At 40.9% G+C, this 21,178-nt stretch overlaps 1 protein-coding gene across 5 annotated transcripts in view; it reads right to left on the bottom strand.

The window, feature by feature from the left end:
• Positions 1-18,951, bottom strand: part of LOC129017167 (alpha-1,3-mannosyl-glycoprotein 4-beta-N-acetylglucosaminyltransferase C-like) — a 45,959-nt gene extending 27,008 nt beyond the window's left edge. The window contains exons 1-5 of one of the 5 annotated variants that reach the window (XM_054457386.1): positions 18,740-18,934; positions 18,484-18,613; positions 17,156-17,330; positions 15,898-16,054; positions 171-1,479 (exon numbers count right to left, since the gene is read on the bottom strand). In XM_054457386.1, coding sequence (XP_054313361.1) covers positions 347-1,479; positions 15,898-16,054; positions 17,156-17,330; positions 18,484-18,512 — 1,494 coding nt within the window. In that variant the 5' untranslated portion in view covers positions 18,513-18,613; positions 18,740-18,934 and the 3' untranslated portion in view covers positions 171-346. Of the gene's footprint in view, positions 1-170; positions 1,480-15,897; positions 16,055-17,155; positions 17,365-18,483; positions 18,614-18,739 lie in introns of those variants that run through there. The other 4 variants (XM_054457403.1, XM_054457394.1, XM_054457422.1 and 1 more) reach the window with 4 other exon arrangements.
• Between the last annotated feature and the right edge of the window lie 2,227 nt (positions 18,952-21,178).

Here is a 21,178-nt window from a genome sequence, read left to right as displayed (position 1 = left end):
GACAGAGTGAGACTTTGCATAAAAAAAAGAGGGAGAGAGAGAGACAGAGAAAGAAGGAGAGAAAGAAAGAAAGAAAGAAAGGAAAAGAAAACCAGAGAATGTCTTAAGAAACCCCTTCTATCCACCCATGACTCTAGGACCACCCATGAAGGTGACCGAAAGGATGTTACCTTCTCTTGGCCTTTCAACATGCTGTGTCTTCTGTACTTAGAATCCTGAAAGGACCCAGTAAAGAGATATACCTGACCAATTTCCAGACTTTAATGTTTTGTTACTTCTGTAGACTCTACCTCCAACCCGAACACTCCCAGAAGTCCTACTGAAGTCTCCATGTATTACTTAAATGTTACTTAATCCAGAGGTTGATGTGCCTTACTATTAATCCCGAGGGCAGAGTGGCTGTTACAAGCAATCTCACACATTTCACCTTCTTCCCAGACTCTTCAGATAACACTTGCTTATCCAGGATGCCATTCACTAGTAGCCCCAGCAGAATGTAGTCATCACAGTCATTAATCCGATTGGTAGAGTCATAGCCCAGTTCTACCTGTCCCTCTTTCAACTGATTCTCTTTCAGTTCAGAGCCAGTCAGCACCTGAACTCGGAACACTGCAGCAGGTATGTCCAAAACCACAGTCAGGTGGCTGCCAGCCTTAGCCTCCTTGACATAAAAGAAATTCTTATCCAGACTATAGGCATTCATGAGAACAGAGGCATTGGTAACATTCAGACTAGTGTGAATGGTGGCAGCAGGGTTGCCAGGAGGGCCAATGTCATTTTCCTCAAACTCTTTATCTGTGAGGCTATTCAATTGGCCTTCAGAGGAGGAGTAAATGCCCATGTGCTGGAAGAGGGAGGGGAAGAATTGGATTGGTTTTTTCTGCATGAGAAGGTCACGGAAATGGGAGAGAAGGTAGTCACAGGGCATTTCTTGGTAGAAGAGGAGAAGGAAACGAACAAAGCAGGGGAGATCTCTAGCATGAAAGAGTTTTCCAAGGAAGCCCAGCCTAGAGAACTCCAGAGTCACCCAAGCTTTCCTTTCCCAGGCAGACAGTATAGTAGCAATCTGGGAGACAAATCCAGGAGCACATTTCACATCATCTTCGATCATCAGGAAATAGTCAGAGTGGTTGGTAGCAAAGTTCATCAGGAAGGCATAATCCATATTTTGCTTGGAGCGAAAGGTTACATAGGTGGGAGTGTCATTAAAGTTTTTCTTAAGGTTCTTTAAGGGAAGATAGCTTTTAAGAGGAGTGTTGATCACTACTAGCTGTCTGGCCTGGATATATGGTTGAAAGAGAGTTGAGATACTGGAGATCATTTGATCAAGCCAGTTGGGATCAGGATCTGCCAGGTGTACCAAAACAGTGAAGTATTTCTGTTCAGACGAGGAGGAAGCAAAGAAGAGAGATTGCAGGGTGTCCAAGAGGTAGCTTCCTTGGGGACGCTGCACTGAAGAAATCCCTATGGTCAGCAGTTCTAGGATTGGGGAGAAAAAGGACCTTTGTCAATTTAGAGAAATTAGGAAAGTATTTGCTATGGGTAAGGCTATGATATTCTCTTAGGTCTTTCCGTATGCCAACTTTTATATATTCCTGTGGTTATTTTACGTTTTCTCTCTCCCAGGACTGACTACAGACCATATTAGGAGTTAATATATGGTCACAAGTTGAGAGTTCTTTTTAAAATCACCGCTGTTGGAAACAATTGTGGGAGAAATGGATAAAGATGACAAACTAAATATTTGCAGCTATGCCCCACCCCAAATTCCTCCTACCCCAAATTCCACTAAACTCATGCCTATAATTTCAACCTCAGACGTGAATCTCAGCACTTTGGGAGGCCAAGATGGAGGATCACTTGAGCCCAGGTGTTCAAGACCAGCCTGGGCAACATGGCAAAACCCACCTCTACAAAAATTTCAAAAAAACTAGATGGGTATGGTGGCGTATGCCTGTGGTGCCAGGTACTTTCGAGGTGGGGGTGGGAGGGTCACTTGAGCCCGGGAGTTTGAGGCCACAGTGAGGCATGATTGAGCTACTGGACTGTAGCCTGGCCAACAGTGTGAGATTGTGTCTCAAAAACAAACAAACACACACACACACACACACACACAAACAAACCAAAACTTCCAACACTCTTACCCCAAAAAACAAAAACAAAATTCCACTTAAAAAAAACAGAAAGATTGCCCTGAACCACACTATTTGGAGAATCACAAAATTTGGAGAATTCCTGGAAGACAGAGAGACTACAGAACAGGACTGGAGAAGTATAAGCAGAGGAATGCATAGTCCAAAAGATATGCAAAAGAACACAACTGCACAGGTGCATCTTTCCACAAAAGGCCTCAAAAATTTCTAAGTTCAGAGCCACCAAATATAAAGTAGAGGAATGAGCCCTGGGATGGTCATCTGGATACTTAATTATAGAACTATTTCCAGGACCACTGGGCTAGTGCCCACCAAGGGGCTGGTGGTGGCAATGTCCATTCTCACATTAAAGTCCTAAGTATTTTTGTCTAAATAAAGTGGATGTTCTGCTAGGGGAAAGTGCATGGTATGAGTCCTGGGGCTGAAGAGAACATCAGAAGTGATCCCACATGTCACTCCCCCCTTACAAGCGAATGAGGCACGTTTCCATAATCACAACCCACTTTTACAAAGAGGCAAACAGGGATGGCTCTTAGAGGGAAGAAGTTCACCGTTCACCCTAGATCCTCAAATATTAGTGTGAAACAAGAAGCTTCAATGTAATGGAAGAGAAACAAATCAATCAGAAAGAAACTACAGAAATAGAAGCTAACAGAGGAAACATTGAGTTGAAGAATGTCAAATAACTCAAATCAATACTCAGATCAGAGAGGAAATCACATTCTTTGGCAAAATAACTGGCTGATATGAATCATAAAGAGTTTGTAGAAAATATGAGTATGAGGACTTGATCAAGTTCAGGTTAGATTTTGGGGCAATAATACTTCATGCATTGGTGATGTGTTCTTTCATCGGAAGGCACAGATGAAAGACATAAAAACAGGCTGCTTCTGTTTTTATGATGTTAGCAGCCTTTGATGTTCAATGCCTAGATCTGTTAATATATTACAGGTTGCAATATGGTGATATTCTAAGTTGAGCATTCCTGCTTCGTATATTATCTGGAATGTTTCTGTAAAGAAAAAATTCCCCTCATTTACTCTTTGGTTACCCAGTTGTAGTTCATATAGAAAAGCAGGATAAATGCTGGTTCCCTTTTATCAGCTTTCAAAATAAAATAATGAATTGGTTCCCTAGCACTCTCAAATGGTGACAATGTTACACCCAAGCGAGTTAGAAAAATGCCACACTTTGAGATGAATTAAGAGTCCTTTATTAGCCGGCGACTGAGAGACAGCTAACGCTCAAAATTCTCTCCGCCCCAAAGAAGGGGCTAGATTTTCTTTTATACTTTGGTCTAGAAAGGGGAGGGGGGGTCTAGTTAAAACAATTTTACAGAAATAAAGTAGGCAAAAAGTTAAAAGGATAAATGGTTACAGGAAAGTAAACAGTTCCAGGTGCAAGGGCTTTAAGACTATTACAAGGTGATAGACTCCGGGCTTTGGGCGTTATCAATCAGACGAATTCCTGGGAATTGCGGATATAGCTTGCCACAGTATCTTATCAGTTAATTGCATTCTTGGGTGTGCTGGGAGTCAGCTTGTACAAGTTAAGTCCTTGAGGAAGGGGCTGCCAGTGAAAGAGCCAAGATGGAGTCTGTCTGGGTCTCTTAGCTAAGGGAGAGTCAATTCAGGTGGAAACAAGGCTAGGTGATTAAAGGAAAAGGGAGAGTCTAAAAACAGGGTTAGTAAAAACAAGGTTGGGCATTACAACAAAATGTGTCAGGTTTTGTGTGTGTGTGTGTGTGTGTGTGTGTGTGTTGGGGATCCTTATAAACTCATGTATTTCATGTGTTTCAAACCATGGAAATTTTATTCTTTTTTTTTTTTTTTTTTTTGAGATGAAGTTTTGCTCCTGTTGCCCACGCTGGAGTGCAATGGCACAATCTTGGCTCACTGCAGCCTCCACCTTCCAGGTTCAAGCGGTTCTCCTGCCTCAGCCTCCTGAGTAGCTGGGACTGCAGGTGCCCGCCACCATGCCCAGCTAATTTTTGTATTTTTAGTAGAGACGGGGTTTCACCATGTTGGTCAGGCTGGTCTTGAATTCCTGATCTCAAGTGATCCACCTGCCTTGGCCTCTCAAAGTGCTGGGATTACAGGTGTGAGCCACCATGGCCTGTTGGAAATTGTATTCTTATTGATGCTTAAATTGTCCTGTCTTTGGCAAGTAACCTCTTGAAGTTGGATCCTGAGCTGTTTTGATACAACTTTAGTTATTTTTAAAAGCTTCTCTGCTATCTGCTATGACATTTCTTGCCTTGGATTTGGAATCATCCATTTTTTACAAGGAACCCCCCTTTTTTTTTTTAGTGGAAAATGAGATTTAGAGTCTACGATCCGGCACCAAGGGTGCTCATTGCTAGTGGGTTGGTCATTTCTAGTCCCTTGTGGACAGAGCTAGAAATATTAAAAAAAAAAAAAAAAGATAAAACACATCATGAGTTCATACTGATATTTTAAAACATATCCAATTAAAAATGCATCTAAACTTAAAGAAAAAGGTAGTTTTTCATTGAGAGTTCTTTGTGTTATTAAAACCAACAAACATAAGCACTCCTGAACTTAATCTTCTTTGGACATAATAAATAGTTTAGATCTGTCCCTTAAATTTTTAAAGTACTTGAATCAAGGCTGGGCATGGTGGCTCACACCCATAATCCCAACACTTTGGGAGGCCGAGAGGCAGGTGGATCACCTGAGGTTGGGAGTTCGAGACCACCCCCAACGTGTTGATACCTCGTCTCTATTAAAAATGCAAAAATTAGCTGGGCATGGTGGCACACCCCGGTAATCCCGGCTACTCAGGAGGCTGAGGTGGGAGAATTGCTTGAACCTGGGAGGCAGAGGCTGCAGTGAGTCAAGATCTCACCGCTGCACTCCAGCCTTGGTGACAGAGCAAGACCCTGTCTGAAAAAAAAAAAAGAAGCAGAAAAAAGGTACTTGAATCAGAAAGATCTTATTCTGTTTCAAGGTTGTGGGGAAAAGAAAGTAAGATCAGACTGTTACTGTGTCTATGTAGAAAGAAGTAGACATACTTTCGTTCTGTACTAAGAAAAATTCTTCTGCCTTGAGATGCTGTTGATCTGTGACCCTACCCATGCTGTGCTCCCTGAAACATGTGCTGTGTCAACTCAGGGTTAAATGGATTAAGAGCTGTGCAGGATGTGCTTTGTTAAACAAATGCTTGAAGGCAGCATGCTTGTTAAGAGTCATCACCACTCCCTAATCTCAAGTACCCAGAGACACAATATACTTCGGAAGCCCGCAGGGACCTCTGCCTAGGAAAGCCAGGTATTGCCCAAGGTTTCTCCCCATGTGATAGTCTGAAATATGGCCTCATGGGAAGGGAAAGACCTGATTGTTTCCCAGCCTGACACCCGTAAAGGGTCTGTGCTGAGGAGGATTAGTAAAAGAGGAAGGCCTCTTTGCAATTGAGATAAGAGGAAGGCATCTGTCTCCTGCTCGTCCCTGGGCAATGGAATGTCTTGGTGTAAAACCCGATTGTATATTCCATCTACTGAGAGAGGAGAATACCGCCTTAGGGCTGGAGGTGGCACGTGCTGGCAGCAATACTGCTCTTCAAGGCATTGAGATGTTTATGTATATGCACATCAAAAGCACAGCACTTTTTCCTTTACCTTGTTTATGATGCAGAGATATTTGTTCACATGTTTTCCTGCTGACCTTCTCTCCACTATTACCCTATTGTCCTGCCACATCCCCCTCTCCGAGAAATGCCTGATAATGATCAATAAATGCTAAGGGAACTCAGAGATTGGGGCCAGCGCGGGTCCTCCGTATGCTGAGCGCTGGTTCCCTGGGCCCACTTTTCTTTCTCTATACTTTGTCTCTGTGTTTCTTTCTTTTCTCAAGTCTCTTGTTCCACCCGATGAGGCCACCCCTTCAAAGGTTTATTTCTTCTATTAAATACTATTGCAACCTATGGAGATCAAACAGGTGTCATAGTCAGACTTCAGGAGGGTACATGGTGCCAAAGTGAACTGGTTCAGCAAGAGAATCACAAAGCCCTGATTGAGCTGACAGGAAAAAGACCACATGTTCTCTAGCCAAACACTTCAATAGCAGCTGCTCATAGGATTGTCAGTGACAGGGGAAATGGGACACATATTCTTGCTGCAGAGGCCAGTGAGGACCACAGGTAGATCAAGGCTGGATCTATACTTTTGGGAGGAATTAGCATATAGTTAGGGATTAAAGCTGTGAGATTAGATGAGGTCACCAAAACAGTGAGTCTGGACTGAGCTCTAGGGTACATCAACATTTAGAAGTTGGAAAGAGAAGATAAACCAGCGAAAGAGACCGAGGGTCTACCAGCAACGCTGGAGGAAAATCAGAAGAGTTTGGAATCCTGGAAGCATTGGAAGGGAATGTTGAATGAAGAGAGTGATTTATTGTGTCAAATGCTGTGATAGGTCAAGTAAGATAGAGATTGGAAGCTGACCAGTGGGTACAACAATGTGGAAACCATGGTCTACCTAGACAAGAGTAATTTTGGTGAAAAGGCGAAGGCAAAAAACCTGTGGTCTTAAGAGAGGTTTTCTTTCTTTTATCAAGATTTGAAAAATATTATAGTGTGTTCACATGATAAGAGGAGGGAGGGAAAATCTATGGCCCAAGATAGAGAAAATTGCTTGAGTGATGTTAACGAGTGGTCAAGAGGAGGTGGAATCTAGTGTGAAGGTGGAGAGGCTGTAACTAGATAGGAGCGTGGACAGTGCACCTGTACCGAGAGAAGGGAACTTTGCTGATGATTGACCATGAATTCTAGAGGGCACAGCGGAAGGAATCAGAAGTTGAGGAGGTGGGAGGTAGGGTCAGAAAAGAAGACACATGGAGCCTTATGAGAAGAGAGTGTGTGGGATGAGAACTGCCCTGGGTTTCTTGTAGTAATCTGGCACATGCTTTTCTTAAACTAGGAATAACCATCTTCTCATGCAGAAGTTTCTTGAATCTCTCATTCCTGCTTCCCTGTCCTTGATTGGCTTATTTCTTTACTGAGATGGCCACTCTGACATGCACTGACCCCCAGTTTATTTTTAGGGCTGGGTTATTTTAGGTAATGTGCATATGCAACCTCCTTCTCAGCTTTGATGGACTTCCGCGCTCAGTGCAGTGAAAAACATGAGCAAGATTCTGTTCATCTGAATGGTTAAGTGCTTGTTCTACAGACCCAATTTCTTGGGTTTCTATTTTGTTTCTTTAAATCTGAGACCAGAGGACACTGGAACAGGAGGTGGTGGGATGTACTCGAAAGCTGATTATGTTCTTGGATCCAAGGCACATTCTTCAACCCAGCTTCATGTGAAGAAAAAAGCGGGAGATGTTTCATTTAACCCCTATCCAACCTCCATGTATTTCTGAATTGGACCCAAGGTTAATAGGAAAGAGGGGTACCTGGAAAAATACTTAATTTAACATCAATGTTAAATGAAATCCAGCTCTATATAGTACTGAAAAAAAAATTGTTCTAATGTTACAAATAGAACTCACCTATTTCAAAGCTACATATGAAATAAAACTTTAGAAATACAAGCAAAAATAAATATATCCATAATCACACTGGGAAACATTTAGCCTCTCTGGAAATCAATAGATCGAGTAAATGAAAATCAAGAAACAGTTTTTACTAAAACAATTAACAAAATTAATCATGTGTACATGTGTGTATGTGTGTGGTGCTCATCAGCTCTTCAGATGATACACATTCCTTTCAGACATCCATAGAAAATATTGGCCATGTATTAGACCACGAAGACAATTTTAATTTTAATTTTCCTGAATGTTGTAATCATATTCTTTGATTATAATGTAGTAAAGCTAAAACTAATCATGAAAGTCTAAAAGCATCCCTTTGGAAATGAACAATCACTGTTCTAAATATCTCTTGTGTTAAAGAGGAAATCCAAATGGAAATTACCAGGTACTTAGAAATAAGTGGAAATAAGAACACGGTAGACCAAAACCTGTGGGACATGGTTAAAGTGGGAGTGGGATGTAGAGAAGTAACATCTTTCAGTGTATTTTCTAGAAAGCAACATGAAAAGGGAATAAATAAAATGAGAAAATAAAGAAACCAGGCAAAAATAAAACCAACGGAAGCAGAATGTGGAATTAAGAAGATAAAAGCAGCATGTAATTAAATACAATAGATTAAAAACTGTAAAAGATCAATAAGAGGTGTTTGTTAGACAAGATTAATCAACTAAACCTATAGTTTTTTGTTTTTGTTTTTGTTTTGAGACGGAGTTTTGCTCTTGTCACCCAGGCTGGAGTACAATGGTGAGATCTCGACTCACTGCAGCCTCCACCTCTGGGTTCAAGCGATTCTCCTGCCTCAGCCTCCTGAGTAGCTGGGATTACAAGCATCTGTCACCACGCCCAGCTAATTTATATATTTTTAGTAGAGATGGGGTTTTGCCATGCTGGCCAAGCTGGTCTTGAACTCCTGACCTCAGGTGATCCACCCGTCTTGGCCTCCCAAAGTGCTGGGATTACAGGCGTGAGCCACTGTGCCCTGCCTAAACGAGTTTGAAAGGGTGAAAACATAAATAATATTAAGAATGAAAATATGTCACAACTAGATAAATGAAGATTTTAAAAATTATTATAAATACAAAAATTATTAAGAAAATAGACACAATTTATGAATTGGCCTGCCACAAAAGACAAAAAACTATAAATGGTCAATAGATACAGGCATGCATGATCAATACCAGTTGCTCAACCTACTGGTAGTCAGGGGAAGAGCAAATTAAAACCGAAGAATTACAGCAGTTGAAAAATCTGGGCCAGGCATGGTGACTCATGCCTGTATTCCCAGTACTTTGGGAGCCTGAGGCAGGAGGATGGCTTGATCCCAGGAGTTCGGGACCAGCCTGGACAACATAGAGAGAACCCTGCCATCTCTTTTAAAAAAAGAAAATCCGGCCGGGCGCGGTGGCTCACGCCTGTAATCCCAGCACTTTGGGTGGCCGAGGCGGGCGGATCACGAGGTCAGGAGATCAAGACCATCCTGGCTAACACGGTGAAACCCCATCTCTACTACAAATACAAAAAATTAGCAGGGCGAGGTGGCGGGCGCCTGTAGTCCCAGCTACTGGGGAGGCTGAGGCAGGAGAATGGTGTGAACCCCGCGGGGGCGGAGCCTGCAGTGAGCCGAGATCGCGCCACTGCACTCCAGCACTCCAGCCTGGGCGATAGTGAGACTCCATCTCAAAAAAAAAAAAAAAAAAAAGAAAATCCGACAATACTAACAGATGGCAAAGATGTGGAACAACAGGACTTCATATCTTGATGGTGAGAATAAACTGATAAGTCATTTACAACAATCTTTAGTATGTTGATTTATTTAAAACATAATTCACATTAGAGCATGAACCAGTAATAACTGTGATGGGTGTGCTTTTTTGTTTTTATTTTGGTAGGCCATTTTAGGGATCAATTTGGCAAAATCTAATAAAGTGGAAGATATGCATGTCCTATAATCTAGCAATTTTACTCCTAGGAATATACCCTAAATAATTGCTCATGCATGTTCATAAATATTTGTGTACAAGAATATTCATAGCAACATTGTTGGTAATAGAAAAAACTGGCAGTAACCTAAGAGTCTAACAGGAGAATGAATCAAAACATTGTGATGGTTCATTCAACACGAAGTCGAATGTTTTACACATAGTATAATACAAATGTAACGTTAAGTGAAAAAGAATGAATAGGAAGTAAAAGGAATCTCACAAACACAGTATTAAGTGAAAAAAGCAAGTTCTGGAAAAAACACACACAGTTTTACACCATTTTTATAAAATTTAAGAACAGGCAATTAGGCCGGGAACAGTGGCTCACGCCTGTGATCCCAGCACTTTGGGAGGCCGAGGCAGGTGGATCACTTGAAGTCAGGAGTTTGAGACCAGCTTGGCCAACATGGTGAAACCTCGTCTCTACTAAAAAAATACAAAAATTAGCTGGGAATGGTGGTGGGCACCTGTAATCCCAACTACTTGGGAGGCTGAGGCAGGAGAATCGCTTGAACCCAGGAGGTGGAGGTTGCAGTGAGCCTAGATTGCTCCATTGCACTCCAGACTGGGTGACAGAGTGAAACTCCATCTCAGAACAAAACAAAAACGAACAAACAAAAACACAAAAAGCAGGCAATAATAATATTAGTTTGGAATAATTACATATCTATTAATTGTAAGTTTATTGAGAAATATAAGGGAAGTATAAACATCAAATTCAGGACAGTATTACCTCATGGGAGGAGAAAACAAGGGAGATTGACTGATGGGCCTGATTCAATCAGGTGAAAGAGCACAACTGAGACTTCTCTGAAGAAGAAGAAATTCCACCTGTGGATAGCAGTTTCTGTTCTTGCCCTGGCATTCCAGCCTCCCCATCTTGATGACCTACCTATGGATTTTGGACTTGCCGTTCAGCTCCCACAGTCACCAATTTAGTGCAATAAATCTCTTAACATATCTCCTACTGGTTCTGTTTCTTTGGTTGAATCCTGACTGATATACCTGCTTTAGGCTAAACTCTTTGTACCTTAACTCTACGAAAAGTTGAGTGAGATTTCCATTGTTTGATACTGCAGTCCACCTACTGTATCCTCTCTGAAGAGATTAAGATAAAAGTGCTTTTGATATATTGTAAACCTCAAATGCAGCACAAAACTTTGTTTATCCTTTGACACATATAAATTAAAAAATTAAGGAAACATCATAATGATGAACTATTATAGAAGAATTTCTATCGAAGTGAGGAATAAGACAAAGATGCTCGCTTCTACTTATAATGGTCAATGAAATAATGTAAGAAATGAGAGAGAAATGTTGAAAAGAGACAAAACTGCCACTATTTGCAAATAATATGATGGTCTGCATAGCTAACTCAGGAGAATCTGATGAACGATTAGAACCAACAAGAGAGACCAGGCGTGGTGGCTCATGCCTGTAATCCCAGCACTTTGGGAGGCCGAGATGGGCGGATCACCTGAGGTCAGGAGTTGGAGACCAGCCTGGCCAACATGGCAAAACCCCATCTCTACTAAAAATACAAAAAAATTAGCTGGGCATGCTGATGGGTACCTGTAATGCCAGCTACTCAGGAAGCTGAGGCAGAATTGCTTGATCCCAGGCAGCGGAGGTTGCAGTGAGCCGAGATTGTGTCACTGCACTCCAGCTTGGGCGACAAGAGCAAAACTCCATCTCAAAAAAAAAAAAAGAACCAACAAGAGAGTTCATTAAGATGATAGATAAGAGATCAACGCAGAAATAGCACTAGCATTTTTTCAAACTTACAATAACCAATTATCAAACATAGTGGAAAAGGAAGCCACATAGTGTGAAGAACTGTAATATATGGGGGAATGTACCTATGACAAATGACAAAGCTTTAATGAAGCCCATACAAGAAGACTGGAATACATATAGATACATAACACATTCTTGAATGGTATGATTCATTATTATTATTTTATTTTATTTTTTTTTTGAGACTGGATCTCACTCTGGGTCCTAGGCTGGAGTGCAGTGGCATGATTTTGGCTCACGGCAACCTCCACCTCCCGGGTTCAAGTGATTCTCCTGCCTCGGCCTTCCGAGTAGCTAGAATTACAGGTGCCTGCCACCACACCCAGCTAATTTTTGTATTTTTAGTAGAGACGGGGTTTCACCATGTTGGATAGGCTGGTCTTGAACTCCTGACCTCAAGTGATTTCCCCTGTCTCAGCCTCCCAAAGTGTTGGGATTACAGGCGTGAGCCACCATGCCCGGCTATGATTCAGTATTATAAAGATATCAATGAACTCCAAGTTTATCTATATATTTAATGAAATCTCAGTCAAGAGTATTTTTTCATGATGTTTAATAAGCTAATTAAAAATTCATCTGGAGGAGAAAAAATAAAGAATAGACAATAATTTGAAATAGTACATAAATAAGCGGGGGAGGAAGTATTAGTCTAACAACATATACAATAAACCATTAGAAGCTCAAATCATATGGAATTAGTACAGGAACATTAAAAAAGTAAATGGAACAAAATGATTTTCAGAAATAAACCCATGGACATATGGGCATTTCTATGACAAAGGTGGCATTTCTTCTTAGTGGGAGGAAAAGATGGAATTTTCAGTAAATTGTTTTGAGATCACAGGATAACCACTTGTAAATAAAGTTCATTATTTATCTCAGATCCTAATTAAAAATAAATTTAAACTGTGAAATATTTATACATGAAAAAGAAAAAACAGAAGAGTATTAGAAGAGCATATAGTAAAAGTTTTCCAAAAATAATGTTGTAATAGGGACTTTTCTCCCAAAACAGTCATAAAACCTAGAAGCCATAAAAACCATGAATGAATTTGATTATAGAAAATGTTCTTTTTTTCTTTGCCTGCTTCATTTTTCCTTTATATGATTATATAAGATTTTTAAAATTCATATGACAAATAATCATGAACAAAAGACAAGTGGCAAAGAGGAACATATTTAACAATAGACGAATGTAATGATATATATAAAATATATAAAATGAGTACTCTTATAATATATTTTAAAACTCCTAGAAATCAACAACAAAAAGCAACCAACACAGTAGAAAATTACCAGAAGATATGAATAGACCATTCACAGAGTAAATAAATATGACCCTTAAACATAAAAAACTCAACTGTCACAATAATCAGGGATATCAAATTACCACAGATATCACCAAATCAAAGGAAATATTTTCTGCCCTTCAAATTGACAAACAACAACAGCACTAGCAAGATTATGAGGAAATAGATATCCATAAACTGACATGATTAATAGTATGCTTTTTTCCACACAATTTTGAGGTATCAATACGAATCTAAAGTGTATGTGCTCTTTCACTCATTAGTTCCACATGCAGGTATGTTTCTCATAGAAATATTTTTACATATGAGCAAAAATATATTAATTGTGATGTTTATAGTAGAAAAACTTGAAAACAATTGAGAGCTCATCAATAAGAATGGTCAAGTAAATTTTTTTACATCCGTACTATGTTGATGACAGCAGTTAAAAAAAGAATGAGGTAAGGAAAACTCACCAAGACATACATTTTTTTTCAAGACAGGGTCTCCTCCTGAATTTTTGCAAACTATGCATCCATCAGAGGTCTAATACCCAGCATCTATAAGGAACTTACACAAATTTTCAAGAAGAGAAAAGCAAACAACCCCATTAAAAAGTAGGCAAAGGAAATGAACAGACACTTTTCAAAAGAAGACATACATGTGGCCAACAATCATATGAAAAAAATCTCTTCACTGATCATTAGAGAAATGCAAATCAAAAGCACAATGAGATACCACCTCACACCAGTCAGAATGGCTGTTACTAAAAAGTCAAAAGCCAATAGATTCTGGTGAGGTTGTAGAGAAAAAGGAATACTTATACACTGTTGGTGGGAGTGTTAATTAGTTCAACCGTTGTGGAAGACAGTGTGGCGATTCCTCAAAGACCTAGACAGAAATATCATTTGATGAAGCAATCCCATTACTGGGTATATAACCAAAGGAATAGAAATTGTTCTATTGTAAAGACACATGTATGCGAATGTTCATTGCAGCACTATTTATAATAATAAAGATATGAAGTCAACCAAATGTCCATCAGGGAAAGACCAGGTAAAGAAAATGTGTACATATATACCATGGAACACCATGCAGCTATAAAAAAGGAGATAATGTCTTTTGTAGGGACATGGATGGAGCTGGAGGCTATTATTCTTAGCAAACTAATGCAAGAATGAACAGAAAACCAAATACAGCATGTTCTCACTTATAAGTGGGAGCTAAATGATGAGAACACATGGACACATTGAGGAGAACAACACACACTGGGGCTTATGGACGGTGGAAGGTGGAGGAGGGAGAGGATCAGGAAAAATAACTAATGGGTACTAGGCTTAATACCTGGGTGATGAAACAATCTGTACAACAAACCCCCATGACACAAGTTAACCTATGTAACAAACCTGCACATGTACCCCTGAACTTAAAGTGAAAGTGTTGTACCTGAGCGAGTTAGAGAAAACACCACACTTTGAGATGAATTAAGAGTCCTTTATTAGCCAGCGACCGAGAGACGACTAACGCTCAAAATTCTCTCCGCCCCGAGGAAGGGGCTTGATTAACTTTTATACCTTGGTTTAGGAAGGGGAGGGGGGGTCTAGTTAAAACAATTTTACAGAAGTAAAGTAGTCAAAAAGTTAAAAGGATAAATGGTTACAGGAAAGTAAACAGTTCCAGGTGCAGGGGCTGTAAGACTATTACAAGGTGATAGACCCAGAGCTTTGGGCGTTATCAATCAGACGAATTCCTGGGAATTGCGGATATAGCTTGCCACAGTATCTTATCAGTTAATTGCATTCTTGGGTGTGCTGGGAGTCAGCTTGCACAAGTTAAGTCCTTGAGGAAGGGGCTGCCAGTAAAAGAGCCAAGATGGAGTCTGTCTGGGTCTCTTAGCCAAGGGAGAGTCAATTCAGGTGGAAACAAGGCTAGGTGATTAAAGGAAAAGGGAGAGTCTAAAAACAGGGTTAGTAAAAACAAGGTTGGGCATTACAAAAGAAAAAAAAAAAAAAAAAAAAAAAAAAGACAAAGAGTCTCGCCTGTGTGGCCCAGAGCTGGAGACCATCGGCACAATTATAGCTTACTATAGCCTCAAACTCCTGGACTCAAGTATTCCTCCCGCCTCAGTCTCCCAAAGTGTTGAGATTACAGGCATGAGCCACCAAACCCAGCCAATGTGCACATATGAATGAATGAAAAAAGCAAATCTCAGAACAATACATATAAGATGGCCTTTTACAATCCCCCAGACATGCATATGTGTAAGTGTTAGAAAGATATCTGGATCTCAAGAAGGGTACTTATTAGACTTCTGGGGGAGAGGAGAGGAATGAGGGAGAAAAAGGAACTATCACTTTTTACTTGCTATACAATATGTATACACCTACAATGTATTGTATGGAAACAGTTTACAATGAGAATGTGTTTGTTTACTACAAATGAAGTTCTATAAAGACTGCAAGGGTAGCCCACACTGAGGATGAAAAGGGCAGGGTCTCTATCATATGGAGAGTCTAAAAAGCATCAAAACTGATTTTGCTCATCTGAAATATGTCCTAGTCCTGGCTGCGCTCTCCAGAATCATCTCTGTGCCCCAGATCTACTAAAGCATACTTCTCAGGCTTTAATGTGCATACCAATCGCTTGGGGGTCTGGTTAAGATGAAAATTCTGATTCTGTAGGTCTGGGGTGGACCTAGGATTCTACATGTCTAACAAGCTGCCAGACGCTACTGACGTCCATGGACACTAGCTATCAGTCCATGGACCACAGAATGCTTAGCAAGGTATTAGATGACCTTTAGGGCCCCACAGAACCTGAGGGGACTACCCACTCAAGACATTACATTGCCCCCTCCCGACTTCTTTCCCTTTTACTCAGTCCCCCTTCCCATAGTTTTCTTCTGTACTTTTCCCACTATCTTCCTTGTTTCATCAGAAGAGGGATTGGGAGATTCATGGAGTCAGAATTGCCATCTTTTGCAGTCAAATTCTATAGGCCTGGTCCTTCATTTCAGCATCCCTGTTTTCTTCCCCAGTTATCTGTTCCCTTTCCTTTCCACTTGCCTTCCCTCTCTACCCTTGCCTGACCTGGATGATCTAGACCCCCGGTGGACACTCACTTTTTTCTGTGGGAAAGGCTCCAAGCAAGATGTGGGAGTTCACATTTTTAAGCGGTTCTGAGTTTCTCTGCATATCTTTGAAGGTTTTCATGTGGTTTGTTCTACCAGGATTGATCTGCATTCGGGCTCTCTGCCAAGCTACCATCTCCTTTTCCTTCTGAGAAAAGAGTAAGTTTCAGCTCTACGATTCATCACGTTTGGGAAAAATGGCTAGTTACATTTCTGTTTGCATGATATAATGAAATCATCTTCAGGATACAGGGCAGGTTGGCTCAGGCTCAATTCAAACTTCTTCCTTATCTTCTGAAACAATCCTATCCCAGGGGTTCTTAAATATATAGATTATGGATCCTGGAGTAAAGGGAGTTGGGATTTCTCTAGCTCTCCTTAGCTTTATGTAGGGAATGAGACAATGTCCATCTCTGCCATTCTTCACCCACAATTATCCTTTTTGATTACAGCCTGATATGGATCACCTAATCACAAGGAGGGCATAACAGGTGTTAAGCGTGAGAGATACAGGAGGCCAGGTAAGATCACCCCAGTGCTTCACTCTAAATTCTTTCCCATTGGTGGCATTTCACCCTTCCGAGTTCATTCACCACCCTCCCTTCTTTTCTTTGCCTTTTCTGGGTTCTGGCAGAGTTTTCTTTGCTCCTTAAAATTTTTCTTGACTTGGAGAAATGACTTAACTGTTCTGAGCTTCAGGATCCTGATGCAGAAAATGGGGGATAATGTATAACTTGACAACCAAGGGAACTTTTCTATAATGGGAAACTTACCAAACAAGAAGAAAAATTTCTACCTCATCAATTAAGAAAAGGGCCATAAAACTCTGGGCCAGGTGCAGTGGCTCACGCCTGTAATCCCAGCACTTTGGGAGGCCGAGGCAGGCAGATCACAAGGTCAGGAGATCGAGACCGTTCTGGCTAATATGGTGAAACCCTGTCTCTACTAAAAATACCAAAAAATTTTTTTTAAAAAAAGAAAAGACAAGAAAAGAAAAAGGCCAACTCTGCCAAAGCATTAAATCAGTGTTATTTCTTCCCAGCCCTGAATTCTATTTCTTCCAGAGTGCCACCATCCCTTATTGTCTCCGTCAAGGAAATATATGTTGATTCCTCAAACTTGCTTGTCTTTTTTCTTCTTTGAATGTCTATAGCATTTGTGACAGTTTCATTTAAATATACACTCAGATAAATGCCTTCTTTCATTCAGTCCAGGTAAGTTTGCCCCACTTAAAACTTCTGATACTCACCAAAGATAGGAAACTTGCAGTATCAAAGGGATTTTCATCAATGAAATAGAAAATTGGGAGCACTACTGCTGTTGCAATAATGATGAGTTTCCATAGAAAATCTCTCATGGTGCTGGGGTTGGGAACTTGCAGAGCTGTTTCCCAATCTGTGATCCTTCGATGTATTCTCAGATGTCTGAAATTTACACACTACTGAGAAAAGTTTTCATCTAATGGTAATATAAAAAAATTAAAATTACAAGATATTATCATTGAATAAGTATAGTTTCCAAAGCCAGTAATATTAAACCCAGGTTCTTATATACACACTTAAGGATCCTTAATGATTTTTTTCCCCTTCCACACAGAACTATGTCTTTCTCATGTTTGAGAAACAGATGTTTAAAATGTATGCAAAGTGCTCTTAATATCACAGCTACAGCTGCCCCCTCTTGCCTGCAAGTCTCCCTATCCATTCCTTCATTTTCCTTCTTCTGGACACCAATGTTTAACTAAATTTCCAGAGCTCTTTCTTACCTTGATTGCCTCACCTCCAAAGTCCCTGACCTGATTTCTACTAAAGACAAGGTGAAGAGAAGAGAGCTTGATTCTGTTTTAATAGGAGTTTCCAAGTGCATTATAGAGAACATTTCTTATTCACACATTTGAACCAGACAGCATTCCTAGAGGTGGTAAGGAAGGGATGATGAGGGAACGAGTCGGGAATTGAGAGGGGATGATCTCTAATGGGTATTTGTAGTAGAAGAATCGTACAAAAGCCTATTGACTCCTTCACCCTACTGACTCTCCGGAGCCAGGAAGATATTTTCCAGACTTTATTCTAGTTTGTATATATATACTACACTAAGCATCATGGAATGTTCTAAAGGAGATATCTGAAGCCTTTAATTCTCTCTCCCCGCCAAGCTCTATCCTTTCCAGAGTGCCCACTGCGCCCTGTCTACCGCTAACTCTTATGTTCGTACAGATGTCGATTTGCGTCATGCTGAGCCAGTTCTGTGAGGTGGAAATCTTTAAACGGTTTCTAAGTACCCTCTTCCTCATCTCTTTGTACAGTCTTCAGTGGGATCAGAACACACTGAAGCCACTTCCGAAGGCTATAGCTCCAGGCTATAGCTCCAAGAAGAAAAGACCGTGGGTTATTTTGTCCTCTCCAAACCTGAACCTTGAGCCACCATTTCCTCTTGTATTTAGATGTGATGGCCCTATGTTCCCACAGGTTTTCCTGCCTGATGCCAGAGACTGTCTTTCCTATATATCACTGGGGTTTGCTTTTCAGGGGCTTTGGGAGCAAATTCAGATTCTTCCAGGGCAGTCCTCTCCATTACCTGAAGTCTGGACCTTTTTGGTTAGGCATTCATCTTTCCTGACTCTTTTTCATGTCAGTTTCTTTTGTTCTTCTGGATGACTCATGGAACAAAAATGTAGACATGGTACTTCTAAGCACTTGTTAAGGACCTAAGGTAGGTTATGAATGGCATCAAGTCAGAGGTCCCAGGGACAATTTCCCTTTCTGACAGGAAACTTCCAGTCCCCCAGAACTTTTGAGGGGACAGTAAATAAGGAGATTGAAAAGGTCCTCACCTTCACTGGAGCTGTAGTTTCATATGAGATTTTTTTTTTCTGGGTGCACAGTAACTGACCTGACCTCTACACCACTTGAATGTTTAGGGCTTTCCTCAAAGTTAAGAAGAAGAAAATAAAATGTTTGGGGGCCCTGGGATGGGGCCAGAAGGTGTATGCATCCTCTGAGGCAAGATAAAGTTAGTCACCGATCTCAAATGACACCCCCTCCCATGACAACCATTGTTCTCCCTGAATGGGGACTGATTACCAACACCCAGTCTCACAGCCAGCACCAGCTCATTGGTGAAAGAGATGGTGAGGAAGATCTAATATCAGTTTCCTAGGATTCCGACCTGGATCTAGGGTTGTGGACTGTAAGTGGTCACATTTTTCTCCAAATAAAAATAGTTTTGGCAGGTCACGGTGGCTCACACCTGTAATCCCAGCACTTTGGTGTTGCGAGAAGTCAGGGACCCCAAATGGAGGGACCGGCTGAAGCCATGGCAGAAGAATGTGGAGATTGGGAAGATTTTATGGACATTTATTAGTTCCCCAAATTAATACTTTTGTAATTTCTTATGCCTGTCTTTACTGCAATCTCTAAACATAAATTGTAAAGATTTCATGGACACTTATCACTTCCCCAATCAATACCCTTGTGATTTCCTATGCCTGTCTTTACTTTAATCTCTTAATCCTGTCAGCCGAGAAGGATGTATGTTGCCTCAGGACCAAGTAATAATTGCATTAACTGCACAAATTGTACAGCATGTGTGTTTGAGCAATATGAAATGTGGGCACCTTGAAAAAAGAACAGGATAACAGCAATGTTTAGGAAACAAGAGAGATAACCCTAAACTCTGACTGCTGGTGAGCCGGGCGGAACAGAGCCATATTTCTCTTCTTTCAAAAGCAAATGGGAGAAATATCGCTGAGTTCTTTTTCTCAGCATGGAACATCCCTGAGAATGAGAATGTGCTCCTGCGGGTAGGTCTCCAAACTGGCCCGCCTGGGCGTAGCCGTCTCTTATGGTCGAGGCTGCAGAGATGAAATAGACTCCAGTCTCCCAGAGTGCTCCCAGGCTTATTAGGAAGAGGAAATCCCTGCCTAATAAATTTTGGTCGGACCGGTTGATCTCAAAACCCTGTCTCCTGTTAAGATGTTATCAATGACAATGGTGCCCGAAACTTCATTGGAAATTTTAATTTCGCCTCAGTCCTGTGATCCTGTGATCTCGCCCTGCCTCCACTTGCCTTGTGATATTCTATTAACCTGTTAAGTACTTGATGTCTGTCACCCACACCTATTCGCACACTCCCTCCCCTTTTGAAAATCTCTAATAAAAACTTGCTGGTTTTTGTGGCTTGTGGGGCATCACAGAACCTACCGACATGTGATGTCTCCCCAGGATGCTCAGCTTTAAAATTTCTCTCTTTTGTACTCTGTCCCTTTATTTCTCAAGCCGGCCGATGCTTAGGAAAAATAGAAAAGAACCTACGTGAATATTGGGGCAGATTCCCCGATACTTTGGGAGGCCAAGGCCAGCGGATCACTTGAGGACAGGAGTTCGAGACTAACCTGCCAACATGACAAAAACCTGTCTCTACTAAAATTACAAAAATTAGCCAGGTGTGGTGGCGCACACCTGTAATCCCAGCTACTTGGGAGGCTGAGGCAGGAGAATCACTTGAAACTGGGAGGCAGAGGTTGCAGTGAGCTGAGATCATGCCACTGCACTCCAGCTTGGGCAATAGTGTGAGACTCTGTCTCAAAAAAGAAAAACAAAACAAAAAAATAGTTTTATTGGTATTTTTCTCAATTATAAATATAATACATGTTCAATTAAAACATTAAATCAATTACAAGAAAAAAGAGTAAAAATGACTCAAAGCAATAACCTCTTGTTAATATCTGGTGAACATATTGAATCTGCCAATCAAGGAAAATGACCAAGGCAAGTCTCAGTCATTTTAGGAGGTTTATTTACCAAAGTTAAGGACATGTGCCTGGGAGACAGGTCTTCCAGGCTTTTCACCAAAGATAATTTTGAGGGCTTCAATATTTAAAGGGGAAAGAGCAGGATATAGAGAAATACACAATTTTCATGTGGGGGGGTAGGGAAAAATAGTCATTCATGTGTTTGGCCCAGTGAATCTGTATTTTTACATAAGATAGCGTAGACAATAGGCAGAGGAAACAATCAGATATGTATTTGTCTCAGGTGGGCAGAGGGATGACTTTGTGTTCTGTCCTATGTCCCCTTCTCCCCAGCACCTGTGAAAATAAGCCATCAATTTACATCGCCAGGTGAACTTTTAACGGAAGCTCTTTAGGGTAAAGATCTTGGGACCCACAAGTGGGCAAAACGTGACGGAGGTATGTGGCTTTTCATTTTTGTTGTCATTTTACTTAGGAACCAAAATGGGAGGCAGGTTTGCACTCCGCAATTCCCAGGCT

This window comes from Pongo pygmaeus, chromosome 1 (assembly GCF_028885625.2).
Source record: "Pongo pygmaeus isolate AG05252 chromosome 1, NHGRI_mPonPyg2-v2.0_pri, whole genome shotgun sequence".
Taxonomy (NCBI): Eukaryota; Metazoa; Chordata; class Mammalia; order Primates; family Hominidae; genus Pongo; species Pongo pygmaeus.
The sequence above is the reverse complement of the archived record's forward strand: the minus strand, read 5'-3'. Positions and strand labels throughout refer to the sequence as shown.